General features: G+C 38.6%; 1 protein-coding gene across 9 annotated transcripts in view; it reads right to left on the bottom strand.

Annotated features, from left to right (window-relative positions):
- Nucleotides 1–20196, bottom strand: part of KMT2E (lysine methyltransferase 2E (inactive)) — a 63404-nt gene continuing 43208 nt past the window's right edge. For 8 of the 9 annotated variants that reach the window (XM_087768037.1, XM_087768038.1, XM_009462889.2 and 5 more), the window contains 13 exons: nucleotides 18003–18101; nucleotides 15952–16116; nucleotides 14649–14957; nucleotides 12414–12668; nucleotides 12088–12232; nucleotides 11051–11304; nucleotides 10856–10912; nucleotides 8795–9358; nucleotides 5763–6064; nucleotides 3696–3784; nucleotides 3475–3594; nucleotides 3225–3316; nucleotides 1–2310 (listed from right to left, as the gene is read on the bottom strand). In XM_087768037.1, coding sequence (XP_087624163.1) covers nucleotides 796–2310; nucleotides 3225–3316; nucleotides 3475–3594; nucleotides 3696–3784; nucleotides 5763–6064; nucleotides 8795–9358; nucleotides 10856–10912; nucleotides 11051–11304; nucleotides 12088–12232; nucleotides 12414–12668; nucleotides 14649–14957; nucleotides 15952–16116; nucleotides 18003–18101 — 3966 coding nt within the window. In that variant the 3' untranslated portion in view covers nucleotides 1–795. The remainder of the gene's footprint in view (nucleotides 2311–3224; nucleotides 3317–3474; nucleotides 3595–3695; nucleotides 3785–5762; nucleotides 6065–8794; nucleotides 9359–10855; nucleotides 10913–11050; nucleotides 11305–12087; nucleotides 12233–12413; nucleotides 12669–14648; nucleotides 14958–15951; nucleotides 16117–18002; nucleotides 18102–20196) is intronic. The other variant, XM_087768043.1, reaches the window with a different exon arrangement.

The raw sequence follows: 20196 nt of genomic DNA, 5'->3' as shown, positions 1-20196 counted from the left end.
TTAAAACTGACAGAGTTGTGATTTATTAACATGAATTAAAATGCCCAACCAGTGCTGCAATGTGACAGTATATTAAAAAAAAAATTAAAGATCATATATCGTACTACTTTCACAAAGATCACACTTCTTTTTTTGCAAAAGACTTATATACAATACTCTATCAAATGAAAGAAGCTTTAAGCAATTTTACAAGCAAAAGAAATAGTATTTACAGCACTCGTCAGAGACATTAGAAACAGTCTATACATTAAATTACATTTTCTGCAGATAACTGATGAAACAAAAAGCCATGTCCACACCAAAACTATAAAAATTTGTATTGCATTGTTTTCTATCTCTATGCACACGAAGAACTGTTGACAGAAGAAAATGAAAAAAAAACAAAAACAAAAACAAAAAAAACCCAAAAAACAAACTGTTAGTGCCATCACTTAGCCTGTGTTCTTCTTTAATTACATATGTATAAAAGTAATATAGAAAACATTCACTAAATGAATTTAACTGCAACAATAAAATTTTAAAGATTATGCAGCATCAAACCTACTGCCAGAAAAAACAGCTGGAATGTTCACTTACAAAATAAAAAGAAATACCTAATACTGGCTTAACAGCACATTTTCAGGAATTTTAAAAAGCAAAAAATGGAAAGGATACAATGAAAGAGCACTGGTGTCTGCTTTTATACAAAGTTGTCATGTACAAGCTTTAAAAAGTACCTTGAACAGGTACATATGAAATATACACAGTTTATATTACAGAACATTTTAAAAATGTTGAGAATTAAAGGGATCCATTTTAATGCCACCCCGAACCATGGTAATTGTTCTGAAAGGTGGGCGGCACCTGTGCTCTGTGAATGGGGATCTGTCCAGGCACCGGGGAGGCCTGCTGCGGCCCTTGCACTCCGTGGGGAAGGGTGACGGAGCCGGGGTGCGGGCAGAACCCCGACGCAGTAGGTGTTGCAATACTGTTTGGTCCTTGAGGTTGGAGGTGAGGACCCTGGCCAGGGAGCGGGCAGTGAGGTCCTGTTCCAGCAGGCTGATGTTGAGGTCCGGGTCCTAAGGTTGTGTGATGCGGGGCTGGCGAGGAGTAGGAGGAGACGCTCGTGTGAGCGCTCGAAGGGAAATGGGGGGGTCCTTGATGAGAGGGGTGGTGTAACCCTTGTGCCGATGCTGGGTGATGCCCCGAGCCTATAACGGTGGAGGGGGGTGGCGGAGGGGGGGGAGGCGCAGAGTTTACAACATGCTGGTGTTGTGCTTGCAAACCTTGGTGTCCGGGTGAAGGATGGGGAGGTTGGTGGTGGGGGAGAGGACCTGGTGGCGGAGGCGGCGGTGGCAAATGGTGACCAGCAGCTTGAGAATGAATGTGCGATCCAGGAGCTACTGCCACGGCGTGAACCGGACCGACAACGTGTGCTACAGAGTGCTGCTGATGAGTACTTTGCTGCTGTACGAGGTGAGGTCCCGGAGCAGGTGGTGGCGGAGGAGGAGGTGGAGCAGCAGACGCCGATGCCTGGTGATGAATACTGGGGTTCTGAGACGGCAAAAAATGCCCTGCGGTGACGTGGTGTCCCGGCACCGTTTGCTGACCCGCAGCGCCAGGAAGTGCTTGATTTGGTCCAGATGAGAACACAGTCTGTTGGGGTATGCTGCCCTTCAGCTGACTGTAACTCTGAAAGTTTCCCGAGGGCTGCTGGTTTTGATAGTACGGAGAAGAAGGGGGTGGGGGTGGCGGGGGAGGTGGCGCGCTGCTGTTCAAATTTTGTTGGTTAAACTGGCTGTAAGAAGCTGAAGATTGTCCTGAAGTTGTCTGCGTGAAGAGGGGTCCGCTGGCCTGCTGCTGATTGCTAGGCTGAAGGGTTGGTGCTGCCGGATAGAAGTTTCGGTGTGTTTCCCTCTGGGGCGTTCCAACTTGAGGTGACTGTGGGTGATGAGGTCTGTACGGAGATCCCAACTGCTGCGAGTGAGGCTTTGGTGAGAGATAACCGTGCTGCACCGGCGCGTGAGGGGTGGAGGACTTCGGAGGATTTTCTATGTGAGGCGAAGGGGGGCAATGCAGCTTCAAAGGTGCGGAAGGCAACTTCTGTGAGTGTGAAAGTTGCTCAGCAGAACTGCGCAGATGTGATTGAGATGGATGATTTTTTGAAAGTGCTTGGACATTGTTTGTCAGCTGTTTTTGTTGCAGCTCCGGTTTTGGATGATTCGCACATTCGGCCTCGGGTGCGTTAGCCGCAGTTTCCCAGTGCGAATCCGGTTTTGTGGGTGTTTTCCCAAGTGACTGCGTTGAAACGACAGGACTCGGTGAAGAGGGCTAGAAAGAAGAAAGCGAGCCAGTCAGGGCAAAATACTCGGCTACACATGCGTTAGAACAAACAGAACTTCTCAGAATACCGTCCTCTCCCCCTGATGGTGGAAAAGAGTGTTGAGGCACAGGGTATATAATTTGGTGTAAGAAAAACAGTGACAGAAAGCTTAAACTTAGCACGAGGCTATTTTTAGCAAGTATACATTAATCATTCTTGAGAGCCAAAGACTAGCAAGCGTATTTCAAAGTAGTAACAGAAATATGACCCACCAGGTCAAAGTCAGAATCTGTTAAAGTTTTAGATTTCTGAGTCCGAAAGAAATCACTCCAGACAAGACCATTTACAAAAATAAAGCCGCTTTTAGAGTGATTTAACATTTTAAAACTGGCATAGTGCAAGCCAAACAGACTAAACATTACAGCCTGAGTTACTTCATTTAATACTGTACGGGCAGCTGCTCAACATCCTTCTCCGTATCAGTGCCTCTACTGACAACCAGTGCCCAACCCTGACACGGCCAGAGCAAACTCCTGTTCAGGCGAGAAGTGAATCACGTTACTACTGCCAGTTCTGACTGCCAGTTCTTCAGCACTCAACCTGCGCAACCGCGGTGATACTGAATCCACTGAGACAATCTCTTCTGTGTCTACAGAAGGCAAGACCATATATAAACAGGTATAGCTACTGAAAGAACAGAACAGAAACCAACTTTTTAGCGTGTACGGACTACCACAAATATCCCCACAAATATTTACCTATGTTAAATTATTGCACAGATACAGGCATACATGTTCATCGAAGTTGTAAATCATGAGATTTAACATTTTTTAAGATAAATCAGAGATGTATGTCCATATTCATATGCATATTCTACAACAAACACGCGAACACGTATGCACGTGCGTACACTGTGCATTACCTTGCTTGCTTTTGACGGACTCTTACAAGTCTTTTGTGAAGAATCTGGGGACGGACATTCGGAAGTAGGCTCTGGATTTTCAGGATCAGGTTCTACAGACATAAAGCAGAGAGAAATATGAAAGTGGGAAAATCAAGTCCTTTGCAAAGATCGCTAAGCACTTTATATTTGACTTTAAAAGAGCTATTAAAGTTGTTTTAAGAGACTATTCAAAATGTCAAGTGCCATACAAGGTCATCTGCTTACTGACCTTCCATAAATTCAGTGAAAGAAGGGACCTTAAGCTGCAACTGGGAAATGAGATTTGAATGAGATGAAGGTGGAGACTGAACATGAGACGGTGAGCATGGGCTACAGGGTGATTCTCCCCCTACAGATGAAGCAGACCCAAACACAGTATTAGAACGATTACGGACTACCACGGGGGAACTGGTTAGATTTATCTACCTTCGACACGATAAATCGACTCACCACTGTCCTTGTCTTTCCTGTGATCGCTGAGAAGTAAAGCTCGCTGATAACTTCGTTCTCTCACTTGTTCCACAGAGGTTGATGCAGTCCTGGAAGAGAGAAGCACATTTAAATTTAAGAGGATGTACTCCCACGGACCAAATTTTGGACAGTGTATATGCAAATGCTGGGTCAGAGAAAAAGTGTTGACTGCATGTAAGAGCCAAATAAGGAATGGGATTTGTGAAGTATTTTGCATCTATTTTCTCTCACTTTAAATACACCGATTTACTGCAACCGTGTTACATTACAAGAACTGACAATTCCTCTTAATATGGAAACAACATCTGTAGATCTGTGTTTTGTTTTGTGTTTTTCTGAACAGTTGAAAAGTCAAAAACTACCCTTCAAAAAATAAAGATTGCAGGTACTGCTTCATATTCTCCATTTGTAGAAAACTCTCTTCTTCCAAAGCTGGAAATAGTCTTTTTTTTTTTTTTTTTTTTTTTAAAAGACTTTGCTCTTTTATACTGGACCCATAGTTGTAAATACTGCACAACCACAGATGTATCTCTGTTTAAGCTTCTACATTTAACCTGCCAGATAGTGGGTATGAAATGACAGTCCTATCTTCTCTCTTATAATCAATTACATCTGACAATCACAATCTGATAAAGAAGAACATAAATGACAGCATTCTGTAACACTCAATTTTTCTTTCAGGCAAGAACATACGGCATTACTCTACAATACTGTTGTACTAAAATAAACTTTGGTGCTGTCTGCAGGATTACTGCAAAAACTTACTAATGAATTCTTCCCTGTTTAGCCCATTTTCCACATTCTTCGCTTACAATACAGTACACTAGTTTCTGCACAGTGAACTTGCAGCCCCTTTTCAGTGAAACTTGGAAGACTGCACTTCTGTTCTCTCTTCAACTGGCTCTACAAAATCCTTCTATTCTGGAATAGCTGGAGCATCTGAGCAGAAGGATGTTCAACTCCTCAGCCTGTGTTCATCCCCAACACTGTTAGGCCTTCACTACAGCACAAAGAGCATCTGCAGGGTTTATTTTGTGCTAGTAACGTTTTGGAGACAGCGTCACCACAGCTGACCATCTACCTTAAGGCTACCAAAAAGGTAGTGGAAAATATCGTGCAAAGTTTATACAGACTGAAGTCGTTCTCTCTCATCCCCCTTCACACTCTCTCTCTCCCCAGGATTTTTGGTTGTTGGGAGTATCTGGCATGGCATCCAACAGAGCATATGGTCTGCACACAGGGGAACCATTTAGTGATCATAAACATCGATGCAAGTATCACCACAGGCTCTCCACCTGAGCAGAAGGAACCGTTAGGCAGACTGCATGCAGCCCTGCACACTGCAAACACCACAAACACACTCCAGCCAACATCACCGAAAAACACAAGACTTCCTGAAGTCTTCTAGAAGCTTTTGCGAATCAATACAGGTTATCCTCCTGTTCTGCCCTTCTCCCCTGCAGTACTTTTGGAAAAGTTTTGAGATTTAAGATGAAAAATACTCTCCTCAGCCCACAGACAAAGCAGTGGAGATACAAGGACGGGAGTGCAGAGCCAAGGTCATGCCGAGAACTGGACTCGACTCTCTCTCAGCTGTTACAGCACCCTCTCCATCCTACTGCTGCTCCCTCCTCCACACCCCTCAGCCAGCAAACACAGCCCAACTGGTGCAGTGGAGGACGGAGCACGCCTACCCACTGATACCATTTTCTACAGGTTTACAACTGTACTTTACCTACACGATTTTATAATCTACAGACCCAAGCAACCTGTCTTGCTCAAACCAATACCTATTTTGCTCTTAGAAAATAAAAAAGCAAAGCAGAATGAAAATAAGTTAACCAGTATCTTATGGGTAACTTTTCATATATTCTAATGAGGTATCTGCTGTATTTCTGAGGAAAAAAGTAAGACAACTCTTTACTATTCTGCAAGAAGGGTTTCCAATCAGTGATCTGCAACTGCACCCTTATCAACAAAAACTCGAAAAGACAGAATTAAGTAAACAATTCTTCAGCACTTTAGTCCTATCGTTTCATGGCTTACCACTGAACTTCTGGTTCATTCTTCTCACTGGAAGAAGATTCCTTAATTGCACAGTTGTTGCCAACGTCTTCTGGAGCTGCATTATAAACGGTAGTTGGCAGTGGTAAAGGCAGGCTTGCAGCGTTATCAGTTTGCTCCCCATTTTCACCACTGTTGTTATACCCATCATTAGCACCGTTGTTACTACTTATATTTCCTCCACCAGCAGCATGAGGAGATACAGTAACCAGGGGGAAGTTTTCTGTCTTTGAGCCACTTTTTCTAGCTTCTCGTTGTCTCTTACGGTATTCTAATAAGGATACCTATGGAGAAAACAAAAAAAACCAACCAAAACAAACATTAGAAGGGAAGTTTACTTGTTTTCTTTCTGACACTTCCAATTACATGTATTCTTTCAGTAAGACATACCACTTACTTGGGTCTAAAAGAAAATGGAGATAGATAGATTAATTGAAGATATTTCACCACATCTACAGTGAATTTACACAGTACTGAGCAGCTAATGACTATGAGGACAATGTAAAGAAAAGCTTCTTCCAAGAGAAGGAAGTATGCATTTTGCCTCTGGGAAGAAGCAGAGGATGAAGCAGGTCAGCCAAAGATCTGCTGCTGAAGTCATACTGTTGGTTGAAGCTACAAGGGACTTTATGCTTTTTCCTGAACTGCAGCATTAGTAAGAGTATACTGATAAAGCAAAGCTGATTTTAAGAGATGTCACATCCTGCTCTTGGTCCGACTCCCTCGTAAGGAAAACCCACCACGCTTCTGCTTCACTCTACTGCAGAAATCAAAGGATTCTCCAAGCTCTTCATACATTTTTCTTAACATATAGAATTAGCAACTTAAACTTTCATTCTTTTCCCAGTTTATTTTTATTTGTGTCTTTACTGCACTCTAAAAAAGATCCATTAAGAACATATTTTAATTCTAAATTCCAGGTAAAGTTTATTACCAAAAACAATGACACATGCAGGGAAAAGTGATTTCTACTTTATATATATGTATATAAAAACACTACACAGAAGCTTCTATAGAATAGAAAACAGTTCATGTGTTAGTATGTTACCTTCAGTGAGAAAAATAAATTTTCACATGTTTCACCATGTATCTTCAGAATTTGAAGCAGAAAGCTGAAATACTGACCTTCAGACCTACTTTATTCAGTAAGGAAACTAGTTTGGTGGAAATGACATTTAATGTCTTTGTATCTTTTCTTTTAGTTACCAGCTACCAGTAACTTTTCAGTTACTCTGAACCATACAGCATCGAAACCAAGAAACTAAAGTGGAACAATGAAAAAAAAAAAAAATCATGTTTAACTGGCTTAGTCCTCAATAGAAGTGGACATCTGTTTGTACACAGAGAGAGAAACCAAGGCAGCCTGCTTTGTTTGCAGTCCTAGTTTTTTTTGTTTGTTTTTAAACAGTTCTATCCATTAAAGACTCATCTATATGTCAGGGTAAGAGCAGTTAAAAATATTTGATTTTTCATAAAATAAAGTTTAGGTTAAGAACTGACCTTGCTTTGAAATAATTTCTATTATTTCCACATCACATGACTAGGATCCCTGGAAGACTACTGCTTTAAAGAACGCTTAAGCGTTAAGAATGGGTGAAATCTGGGCAGTGCAGCCGCTACATATAGGACTATATTGAAACGAGATGAATTTGTACAATGGTGAGAGAAAAATAGAGGAGAAAACGCCCATAGAAATGTTGAAATATGGAAAAACCTCCTTTAACAACTGCATAAAGAAAGTCACGTCATAGCATCCTAGGGAAAGGCTTCTATTGTTCTCCTACAAAATTCCTGAATTCTCACCTTCTCCTTGGATGAGATTTCCCCCCCTTTTTACACTGTAAAAGGTTGCCTTTTTTGTGTATCCTTGGGAAGCCTAAACCCCAGTACAGCTACAATTTTCTCTGGTTGTTTCTTCAAACGGAGACTTTTAGACAGGAATCGGGGGGCGGGAGTGGGGTGGGTGTTGAGGTGTCAAGGGAAGCCACACCTTTCTTCATTTAGGGATTAGCATAGCATAAGCCCTCAGCACTAACAACCTGGAAGAATCCTTGTCAGCAAGAGAAAGGGGGGGGAGGGTTACTGAAGCACTAAGTGTTGCTGGGACTTAAAAAGAAATTAATTTAACCTTCAGACAAAGTAAGGAGAAGCTACAGAAATTTTCGCTTCTTTTATGGTTTTTTTTGGCTTTGCCAAAACAGCAGAGCTACAGTAACACGCATGGGATCTATACAACTGCCAGGGTCAGGACCAGGTAAGAACAGAGCTCCTACTATCTTGCTTCAGTTATGTCTCAGTTTGAAGCAAAGTAATCAAAAATCCAGTTCTGATGGAGAACTGGAGGAAGAATCATGGGTCTAACCTGACAGTAAAGTGCAGTCAAAGACAGTTATGCAGGGTAACTTCCAGGTCTGGTTTGAGTTGCCCATGACCACACAACTTACCTACAAGAACTGTTTCATGAGAGGAGCAAATTTAGATTGTGCTTATTTTTCAAACACAATATTTTATAAAAAAAGAAATGAAGCCAAGAAAAAGAGTTCTTGAAACTACGGATTTCTGTGTAGTTCCAACAGTGAAACCAAGATACCTTAAGTATATAAAAACTGGAATTTTAAAGTCTCAGTATCATAACTGTTAGTGCAATTTCTTGCAGTAATTCATAACCAATGTTCAGAGTATATGATCTCTATGACGCTAGTGTAGAATACCGTAATACTTGGTGGCATAAGCAGCCATTTTCAAACCTGAAAGCAATTATTTATTGAGCAATTCATTTAAGACTCATATGAAATAAAAGTGAATTTGTATCTATTACTTGGAAAAAATAAATTTCCTAATGGGTGTACACAGCTTTACTCTTTGCTTTTTGTTATTTCCCCTGAATAATGTCTACTACATTGTAGTATCTAAAGATGAGCCATCAGTTGTTTATTGTATTACGGTTCTTTCTGTTCTAGAAATATCATTAGCAGACTATGTAAGACAGACCAAATGATTCTTAAAATTACAACCTTTTTCTTTTGTGGAGGATTCTGGGGTGTGCAATTTCCATCCATCAAGTTGTCGTTATTGACAGTCCTTCCAAAGCCAGATGCAATTCCATCTTCTGAAGTACAAAAAACAGATGCTTCCATGAACATGCCTCTAGCATCGTCTTGAATCAGGCACTTTGACTCGCTTATTCTGAATCCACCTCCTACCTCCAACTGATGTGAAGGAGTCAAGTCCCTCAAATTAGAATTCATTGAGAAATTTACACCTGTCCTGTCGGGACTTTTTACCCAGGAAGAATAAATTGTGCCCCGTCCACAATGAGCAGTTTCTAATTGGCTGTTTGAATCAGTCCTATCATGTGTGGGGGCTTCCAGGTTTTTATGCAGTGCACTTTGCTCAATTACTTCGAGTCCCAGCTGGAGGTCTGACACAGATTCCATTTCTCCAGTGCACTGCCGTGTGACATCAGTCCTATTCCTTGGACTGGAATATCCAATAGTCTTTATTTCTTGCAGGCCCATTTCTGTCAGGTTGGAATTTCTGAAAGAATTCAGTGCTAGAATCGATGCTCTGTCATATCCCTGCGTGAAGAAAAAACACATCAACTATTTTTCCATACTGCAACAAAACTACAACTATTCTGACGTTCAGTTGTGCCTTTAAGGGGCATTAAAGGCCTTCCAGTACCATGAATTTATCTATTTTTAAGAGACAGTTCTACAGCCAGACACTTATTTCTACTATTGCCATGCATTTTAATAAAATGCACATTAACCAAAGTCAAAATAAACTTTAAATGCCAGGTTTTATTTATGACTGGCAGAGGAAAGGGAGGAGCAAGTCCCTGGCCAGGAAGCTACAAAGCACTTGCTTATTTAACATAAAAGGGATCCTTAGTGTCAAAACATTTGTTTGAAGAAGGAAAAAAAAAAAAAAAAAAAAAAGAAAAAAGAAAAGAAGAAAAAGGTTTTCCGAGACACTTTAGAATTTTAAGACAATATTAAAACCAGTATTCTATAGAGGGAATTAAAAAGTGTTCTTAAGTTAGAGACACTGACTTTTGCACTTCTTAAAACTGTATTAACTGCACATATCCATGGCTGGAAGTATCTTTTCTAAACCAACATGTTTTAAGGTTTTCATTAATCCTTTTTAAATTATTTGTATTACAAAGCAAAAGTTCCTAAGTAAAACCCCTCTTTTTGAGTCAGATAAACATTAAAATATTCAATTACAGTAGTTTAGAAGTAATTGTTAAATTCAGTTGACAGCTATGATTGTATAAAAGTTTTTGTGTATTTCAACATTTGTCAAGATTTTGACCTAAAAAAAAAAAAATTATACATATCTGTGCTTAACTTCCAGGGGGGATTATCTGGAGCATTCATTTACATGACTCACCAGAAGTGAAAGTCTCCCTCAGTATAACCCACAAAATCTTTTTACTGTTACTTATTTTTACCTCTTCCTTTTGGGTGCCATTAAGTTTATGTATAGTTCAACACTTTTATGCAAATTGTGTTATCACACCAAATTCGAGCTCCAGGTCCCATGCGCGTTCTCCTGTTTCAGAGCCACGCTGCCTCTGGAGCCTGGCCAGCGGCCACCACACATCCGTACTCCCGGCTGGGAGCACCCAGGCGCACGCCAACAGCGCTGGCTGCACCTGAACTCATCCACCTAAACCCATTTATTACCCTTCTGCTCTGCTCTCTCACTCTGAACATAATTAGGCTCAACAAAAGCAGTGAAGAGATGCTGGTAACAAGGAGAAGTGTGAATTTAAATCTAACTACTGAAAGCACAAGTGCTGTTTTTCTGTTCTTGTCTATAAATTACAGTAGTTACTCCTGTCCATGACAGCCATCAGGATTTTTAAGTGATACAGAAAAAGAGGAGAGAGAAACCAGTTTAAAATAGAAAATGAAATAGGTAAAGTGGAAATATACATTAATAAGCAATAAAACCTGTACATTCCAGGAGACTTGCAATGGCTGGTGAAAAGCATTTACTAAGAACAGTGCAGCCATACAGGTGCAATCAAGACACCATTCACAGTTTTTGGCAAATACCCTTACCTCTTGACTGTAAGCTCGTCTTTTTATTTCTGGGGAACTGTCAGGTGAGGAAATATTCTAAATAAATAAGAAGAAATTGCAAGTCAACTTCTTTTTTTAGCCTGGAGAAACATAACCCCCCCCCTTGTGGCAGGAGTACAAATACTGATTTACATTAGAATGTCTGAACACACTGAAATTCATTATAAATCTCACCTCAAAGTGCATGGTATTTCCATGTATACATGGAGTTACAGGAGTAACTGGCGAATATATGGGTTTGTAACCATTTCTACAAGCTTCATCTTCTGTTTTTACCCTAGGAGGAGTAGCAAACAATGATGGCTCGGAGGCAGTGATGTCAGCATGAGTTGGTGTGGCATACGGAGAAGGAGTAGGTGTGGAGGTTTCTGAGAATTCAGACTCCAACAGCTGATACAGTCTTCGTTTTTTTAGTGGTGTGGTTAGATCTGTGGGTTAAAATTAGGAAAAAAGCTAGAAGAGATCTAGATGTAGTCATGATTTACAGTTGTTTATGTACTTGATGTAATGAAATTATCAACTCCGCATTAAAAAATTAGTAAGATCACAAAAATCTCTTCGGGGCAGGCTTCCTGAAAGATGAACTCTTAACAGCCTACAAACTTCCTGAAAAATAAACTTTTAGCCTACAGATGTATCAGTAACTGAAATTTGTGTGCTAGGATGATGGGAAGAACTGTCTATGTTTCCAAAAGCCAACTTCTATGCATTTGTAAGACTCTTTAGCTAAAAAGTAGGAATTCCAAGTTCAGGACTGTACACAGAAATCATCTGATACGCTCCACATCCTTACAGAAGCGTGTTTAGGTTTTAGCATGTTCCCATTTTGTATTATGCCTAAAAGATTACACAGCTTTCCCCCTGTGTGCAACACAGGCCCACTGAATTTAAAAGGAATTCTGAATATGTAAGAACAACATGGAAAACTAATTTATAATCTAACCTCTTAATATTCATAGTCTAAAACATTAGTCTTTTGTTGACTGTAAACACTATGAGACACAGCGGGTTACTTATCTAGTATCAATTATACATTAAAGGGGGAAAAATCCCAAGCACTATGCAGCTAAGCATTTCTTTCAAAGAAAGTACCAGAAAACAGTGCCAAATACCCCTGGAATTTTCATTAACTCATGACTTTAAAAACCACGGTCTTCCACATTTAACTACTTCGACATAGCTCTTATGTACTATATTAGTAAAAGCTTCACCTGATAAGGAACAGCTGTCATTCAGTAATAAAGGACTTTTATTTTCACCGTTGATGGCTGGACTTCTAGATCTCTCTTGTGATGGTGAATTAAATCTATCAATCATTGTTGAATTTTCTTCTTCCAAAGCCTGCTTCAACCAACGCTGTAATAAAACAAGTTGAAATCAGTAACTTAACAGTTTAATGATAAACGTTTCAAAATGCGTTTTACACATGACAGAACTGGTTTGCCAACTAGCTTTTTTTCTGCCTGAATTTGTGCTAGCATATAGACTTGTTTGTAATTAATATGGGATGGGGAACCATAATGAAGGGAAGCATTACCTTCTTACAAGAGCCAGTAATGTTTTCCACAGGTTCTTTTTTCCTCCTCTTTTCTGAAAGGAATGGTGAAGTAAAACGAATATAGTGCTTTGGAGTTGAATACACATGTGGACTGTAAGTGAGACCTGGTAAAGAATTCAGTTGAGTAGCCAGAACTTCAGGGTCGGTAGTTATGCGCAGAGGCCTTTCTGATGGACTGTCTGTAGGCTTCCCTGTTTTATCACTCTTTTCACTTAACCATTCGCTGACCAAGTGCTAAACAGAGAGAGAGAAAAAAATTAGTGGTTTATGAGTGTTTTTATCAGTGGCTTTTAGAAATTTTTTAGTCTAATTATTCACCTAGTCAACTGTTACACAAACCAGAAAATAGCTGGTTTCCAGGCTGTAAGTTTAAGAATACACAGGGCAAGAATGAGGACAGTTTTAGTGAAATAACAGGGACAGCAGAAGGAATCAGTATAGATTTGTTCTACATACCAAAGTTCCGCGGGTTCTGCTTTTTGGTTCTGGTTGTGTGGGGTGTTTTTTTTGTTTTGGGGTTGGTTTCGTGTGTTTTGTTTTGGTTTTTTGTTTTGTTTCGTTTTGGTTTTTTTGGTAAGCTAGCATTTAGTTCTTTTTTATTTAAGCATCACTGAATATACTATACAAGTGCCCAGATCAACTGTACTTATGACATGAATTTATTAACAGAATTCCAAGACAAATTTTAAACTTGTTCCTGAGCACCTAAGCTGAGGGGAAATAGTGTAGCATTAATACAACAAAGTTAAGTAAACTCCTCATCAGATATCCGTACTGTCAGGGCTGTACTTCAGCCAACACGTCAGGCAGATGCCTTGAACATCCTTCACTATTGTAGTTGTATTAAATTACAACACATTTACTAAGGCACACTTGTCAAAAAAGGGTACACTTTTCTAGCTAGTTCAGTGTTTCTGAAAAACATGCCAGTGGATTTTAGTTCCTATTAACAGAGAAACTAACCTCCTAGATTTTACAATGGTTCAACAAAATTAAGGACATGCAAAAACAGCACATTAAATATTATTAATATGATATTAAGGCTTTAAAACAGATTATCATAATATATTTAAGTTGCTCGTCTTTTACAAACCTGTTTATATTTATTGATTCATTTTTAAAGCAGGACTTTCTCCTCACTTAGGGTACATTGGGTACAATGCAATGAGACATTTCACAGACTTTTACCCTTAATACTATGAAACAGCAAAAAAGTGCAGTAAAATTCAGACTTCTCAAATATCTTCCTTTTTTTTGCTATGCAACACACAAAAAAGGAAGAAAGATTGTAGTCTCCCCTCTGACAAGAGGGGGAGATATACTGATGCAATAAGCACTGTTACAGGGTGACTCAGGTGCCTTTCGAAAAAAAAAAAGTTAAATATGTTTACAGGTTTGAGATAAAACCATCTTGAAATTGTTATTGTTCATTTGATAAGAAGTTTCAGCCTATGACTTCCCCCCCTTCTCCTCCACCGAATAAAACTTTCAGAAGAACTTGTAAAGCACACTGAAAAAAAAGTCACTTGTCAATTCAGCCTGTAGAATTTTAAAGCAGAAAGTTCTGCTGCTTTATTCACACTTGCAGATTTAAGATTATTTTGAGTGTCTTTAAATATTGTGGCAATTCTTCAAGCTTTTTGCAATGCAGTCCAATAAAAACAAATTTAAAAACAAAGCTCTAAACAGAGTAAAGAATCTTCCCTCCAAACATGCACATAAATTTTGAGTGTTTAAATCCATTCACTTCAGAACAGACATCTCAGAAGTACTAGGAGTTACTGACTTCCTTTGAGATATTGTTTGCTACCATTAAAATACCTTCTAAAGCATATGATGAACAAAGGCAACTATTGTTGGGGGTTTTTTTCCTTTTAAATTAACAGCTTTAATTGTGTTTTGGTTATGTATATTATTTCAGTACATTTAGAAAGTACTTCCCTTAGAAAACATTTGTTCCAAAATTGTTCTGAAAGATGTATTTTGGAAGTCTCTTAAAATCCAAAATAACTTCTGCTAATGGATGTTGCACATACCTTTTTTAAATCTCTGAATTTATTACCAGTCAGTGGCTATGTAATGGTGATTTTTGAAGAAATGAGTCAACATTTTTTAAAAGAATCTATATATAGTTGCATACTGATGCAGCAGCCTATAATTTTTTAAAACCCTGTTAAAGCCCATCCTCTTCTCCCCATCTCTTAAGAGACTTACCTTCTTTGTTTTAGGATATTTAGTAGGGCATTTATTAAGTGCTGGAGCTTCTGTTTCAGTAACCATTTCTGTAACAACAGTTTCTGTTTCAGGCTCAGCTACCAATGCAGCATTCTCAGTTTCATTATGTTGTGAGGTTACTTCCACGTCAGGAGAAGATGGCTGGATATCTGAACACATGCTGACAGTTCTGTGTCGTCTACGTTGTTGTCCAATGTGAGTTCTACTTCGTGAGAAGCTTTTCCTCTGTTTAGCTCTATTAACTTTGGCTGGGGTAGGCTTGGTGGCAGTTTCTTCTTTTGCTGGTTCCTGGTACAAAATAAAAGTCTAGTAAACAGATCCCACACACGTGTCAAGCTACACATCTTTCTTAAAACAAAATGTCAGTTCCCCCTTCCTTTACAGGTCCAAAAAGCCTCTATCTCATTTTTATTCTTAGAAATAAAATACTTCAGAGATAATATTTCTGTCCTTCTTCAAGGCAAACTACAATATTTCCTGTATTTTCCTCCCAAGCACCCGATACACCATTGGCAGAGTATTCACACACACACCAGTCGCTGGTCAGATCACCACAGATTTGTGTAAGAACTGCCATACCACATTCATTCATCTATAAGCTAGAAATGAGCTGCTTACATCATGATGTCTTTTAGTTCAATATCCTTTTCCTAATTTACAGTTTACTAAGCATTTAGCATTGTCAAAAAAGGTACTTAACAGCATGCTGACATATACTATCCAGGGAAACAACCTGAACTGAGAATCTGTAGGGTATTTGCAAGGTAAGAAGCATACTAGTATCCAGCAACATCAGAGTAAGAAATTGTTTGCAGAACATAATCTGCAAAAACTCAGAACAAACTACGCCTTAGTAATTACTTTCCTTTAAAAGAAAAGAGAGGATTATAATCTGTTCCTGAATAACCCACTAAAGCAGCAAATTGTTCTCCACTGGTTATAGAGGGTGCCTAAGGAAAGTCACCTCTGGTGGCTGAAGTCAGCATCGGAAAACACCTCCCATCCTGAATTTCAAAGAGAAACCAAATTATACAGCTGGTGGGCATGTGTGCACATTTGCATAAACTAATATAACTGAAATTCCTCATAAATGAATTCTATACATATTTTCCTGGGGTAGGTGGGGGGGAATCAGGAGCCAACATAATATAATGTCAAAGAACTTAAAGTTCAGAAAAAAAAAAAAGGTATTTCATACATCTTAAAGTGCAGCTCAACATCTAAACCAATAATATATGCCATGTTAAAAGCTAGCTTAAAAAAGAGAGTTCCATATAACTACCTGGATAAATTCAGCATCATTGAGAATCTGTGCTTCCTTGCATTCTGATTTAACCTCAGTTTTTGCAGTGCTGATTCTTTCCAAAGCCTGTTCTCTTCTTTTTTCTCTTTTTTCTAGTCTGGCAAAAGCTTGCAAGATAGCTTCCATTTTCCGTTCTTCTCTTGTCTGATGGATTTAATAATAATCATGATCAAGTTTCAGTCATAATCTTTCAACATATGTAAATACATAATTTTTTTTTTTTTTTTAAAGTACTTCAGAACATGTTCACTGTGTGTTGACATGCAGATCAATTTCAGTGGAAGCTCAGAGGAAAGGGAGATGTTACACTGACTATGATTGTTACAGACTTCTGAAGAAAGGCTTGCATTCATACTAACCCTGACAACAAGAAGAGGGTCCTGCTTTGGATTTAAGAACTTGCTAAAAATAGTGATTTACCAGTAAATCGCTGGCCTACAAGCATAAAAAGAACACATAGCTCTGAGCCACTAACTTGCATGTGTAGTGTTTAAAAAACAATGAAACACTAGTGACCAGAAAGATATGAAATACTAATATATGTATGAAACAACAGAAACTCCATTATCCTCTGACCCAATTTTCCAAGTGTCAAACACTACATCAAAACATACAATCAACATCCAAGAATTGCTATTTCAAAATGAGATAACAGTAGGTCACACAGAGAAGACACACTCCATCTGTAATCCAGATCCCAGTGCTGTAGAGAGGCAAATCTCTTCAACTGCACAGAGCTCTGCTTAAGACAATACAGAGGTGGCAGAATTGGGAGCTTCTGTTACGAACTTTTTTTTTTTTTTTAGTAAATGCCTGCAGCTCAACAGTGCATTGGTAACAACAATGTGTTTATATCAAAGGAAGAAGAATATCCACAAATATATTGCTCATATGAGTGAATGAGGAACTCTGTTTTGTTTTGCCACTAAACTGGCCTCTGTTTGCTTGGCAAAACACAGGCAAACTTGCAGTTATTTGCAATCGTCATAACAGAGCTAGGGTAATAATTACGTTTTTAACTACTACAGCAACTTTGTTGTAACTAAGTTCCACAGAAAGCGCTGCTTTAGGAAGAATACAAATGTAAAGTGCCAAAAAAAAAAAAAAAAAAAAAAAAAAAAAGGCCAGCCAGCACATTCCCTGGAGCAAAACCAACATATCCAACAGTGTTTCATGAGAATCATTCCCCAAAAGGATGACAAGACACTGTTATATGTTAATATTAGAGCTCATGCTATCATTCTCCAGATTTCATATTAAAATGTAAATTTTACTTGAGCAGATTTTGCTTTCTGATGTCTAATAAACACAAGTCTCATCAATTTTGCTACTGACATGAGTTGTAGGAAATACCGACCAAAAGGAATGTATACTCCATCCCCCTTTATTTTTTTAAGGTCTGGGCAGATGCAGACAGTTTTGGTGCCACCCTGAACTCCACTTACCAGAAGTTCTGTGAGCACAAACAATAAAATGAAAGTTCCAAATATTAGTATTCCATTATACAACTCGGCCAAGATTTTGATTTCACTAGTAATTTCAAGTACCCCACATTCTGAATGCGTAACAAGAAAAGCACATTTTAAAATGCCAGTTTCTGTAACACTGTTCTATCAACTTCTGAAAATTAGGATTTCTGCGGCTTTGCAAGTTGGGAACTCAAAAAAAGAGTCAGGCAAAACCCCTGACTCCCAGTACTACCTATAAAATAGCCATTACAAATAATATGCAGTAATATGGAGTGAAGAAAATAAAGTCTAGGTGATTTCTACAATGTCTTTTTTAAAGGTAATAGAAAATTATATACAGTTGAAGATAAAAGCAGGTTTTTGTCAGAAAGCAATGATTAAGCCGGACGAAATGCTCTCAAATAGCAAGCTTTGCATTTTATGTTGAAGTTCACATAAGGATCTGACTTCATATATACTCAGATTCTACAAGCCTACAAAAAGGCAGCAATTAGCATGGGAAGAGCAGGTGTCACTAAGCCTTAGGGACAACTTAAGGCAGCTACTTGCTTCCCAACTTACCATCTTCCTTTTCCTTTCTGCAATCTGCTCCTCTGATTCCATTTCTACTTCATTGCTAATGGGAGTTTTTTCTTCTATATCGTCAATAAAATCTGGCTCCTGAAAGATGGAAATGACTGCTTTACAGAAGCTCTACTACTCTTGCAAACTAGGGAAAACTACAAGCTACACAGAACTAAGAACCCTCAAGATCATTACATGAAAAATAAACAAGCCAATAAATCAAGACAATAATGTAAAAACACCCTAATATCCACATGTACCTTTGTATAAACCTGTAGATATCATCACGTGACTAGATCTTTTCCATTCTGACCTTAGACACATCTGTATGTTTTTTCATGAGCATACTGCTCTTATTGAAATTTTGGGGTTCCATCCCCACTCCCCCACCCCACCAACTAAAAAAAGTACCATAATTGAACTTCCAAACCAACAGAAACTTTTGGGCACTAACACTGGCCACTGATCTAGCCACTTTATAATCAGTTAAAGAATTAGGAGCTGTACATTATATACCCACTAAAAAAAAGGCATTAGTGAAAACAGAGTGAATGTCAAAGGAGATGTTAACAGACAATTACATACAGGTTCTTCTCAGCTCAAAAGTATATTAAAAGTCACATTTTCCATTTACACTCTCACTACAGAATTTAATGACAGTGCCATAGGAAACACAAGAGTTAGCTAACTTAATAATGGTTTTCTGTTTGGGGAAAAAAACCATGAAACAATAACTTTGAAAAGAGTTAAGTGTTCACTAGTCCTATAAGCAATTCCACTTTTACATAATGGACTAGACAAATTTTTTTAAACATTTGTCTTAAAAGTACATTTACATTTTCCTATATGCTTTCTTTACCTTGGCATTATATATTCACCCCAAGAAAAAAGCTATTAATTGACTGGCTTCTATATTTAGATACACATTTTAACAGCTTTATTCTTCTCAAAACTCCTACTGTTTTAAGTTCAGTTTTGAAAAATAACGTGCGTTCTCCTGTGACTGTTCTATATAACCACTGTATATTACGTTAAAAGCTCAGAAGAACGTTCCAAATACCAGTTATCACTTGTTAAAAACAAAACAAAAAAACCCCAAAAAAATCACTTAAAATGAGAAAGTTTAAATGTTGCCTCTAGAGATCATAACATGTAACAGTCACATGCCATGCCTTCTGGACTTCCAAGCATTTTTGAGCTACTTAGCTACTAAAACTCCAGAATAATTTGATCGTCTTATGAAAACTGGGGGTCAATATGCTCATTTGCACCTTATTTCCTTCACTCCTAAGTGATGTTAAAAGATTAGAAACTTGGAAATGGCTCCCTCCCAGAATAACTCCTTTCTCTCTGCTCCTAAATTATCATCAAAAACCACCATACAAGGAAGAAAAAAAAAAAATCCACCACCACCCCCAAAAAAGAAAGAAAAGATAGATAGTTGCGAAAGTAACCATCTTCTCATGTTAAATATTTATCTTTAATAGCTGCTCTGCAAAATTAAGTTAATAATTGATCTCATGAATCTCTCCCACTAGTTCTTTCAAACTAACATATTACACAAAAGACTAATTTAGAATTGACTGCCATGGTATATTACCAGGTAGCTTTACCATACTATCCACCTATTATCCAGTACTTGGCTTCAAAACACACCTTCCTCCTCCCGACTCCCCAGACTCTATCTTCTACACAGAGCTGCAGCCAAGACTATTCTGGGTTGACGTTTTATTTGTTATACGAGCAGGGCTACTTATTGCTATGTTTAAAATACCACACTCCTGAGCAACATATACAACTAACCAAAAGACACTTCAAGGTGGACTAGAAGCTCCTGAAAGCATGACATGAGGCTTTCACATTACAGACCTACAAAGAAATTCAGAGGAAAAATGTGTAGTTAAAACTGGTATGGGAACCAACATATGTTTAAGTACAATCAAATATTATGGGGACAAACTTTTTAGCAGGGCCTGTTGCAACAGGACAAGGGGTCATGGCTTTAAACTAAAAGGAGGTAGATTCAGACCAAGTTTAAGGAAGAAATTTTTACAATGAGGGTGGTGAAACACTGGAACAAGCTCCCCAGAGAGGTGGTAGATGCCCCATCCCTGGAAATATTCAAGGCCAGGCTGGATGGGGCTTTGAGCAACCTGATCTGGTTGAACGTGTCCCTGGTCATTGCAGGGGG

The sequence above is a fragment of the Nipponia nippon genome, unplaced genomic scaffold (genome assembly GCF_047370975.1).
Source record: "Nipponia nippon isolate SJK-2023a ecotype South Korea unplaced genomic scaffold, ASM4737097v1 scaffold_3, whole genome shotgun sequence".
NCBI lineage: Eukaryota > Metazoa > Chordata > Aves > Pelecaniformes > Threskiornithidae > Nipponia > Nipponia nippon.
Note: the sequence above shows the minus strand (reverse complement) of the source record. Positions and strands in the feature narration are given on the sequence as shown.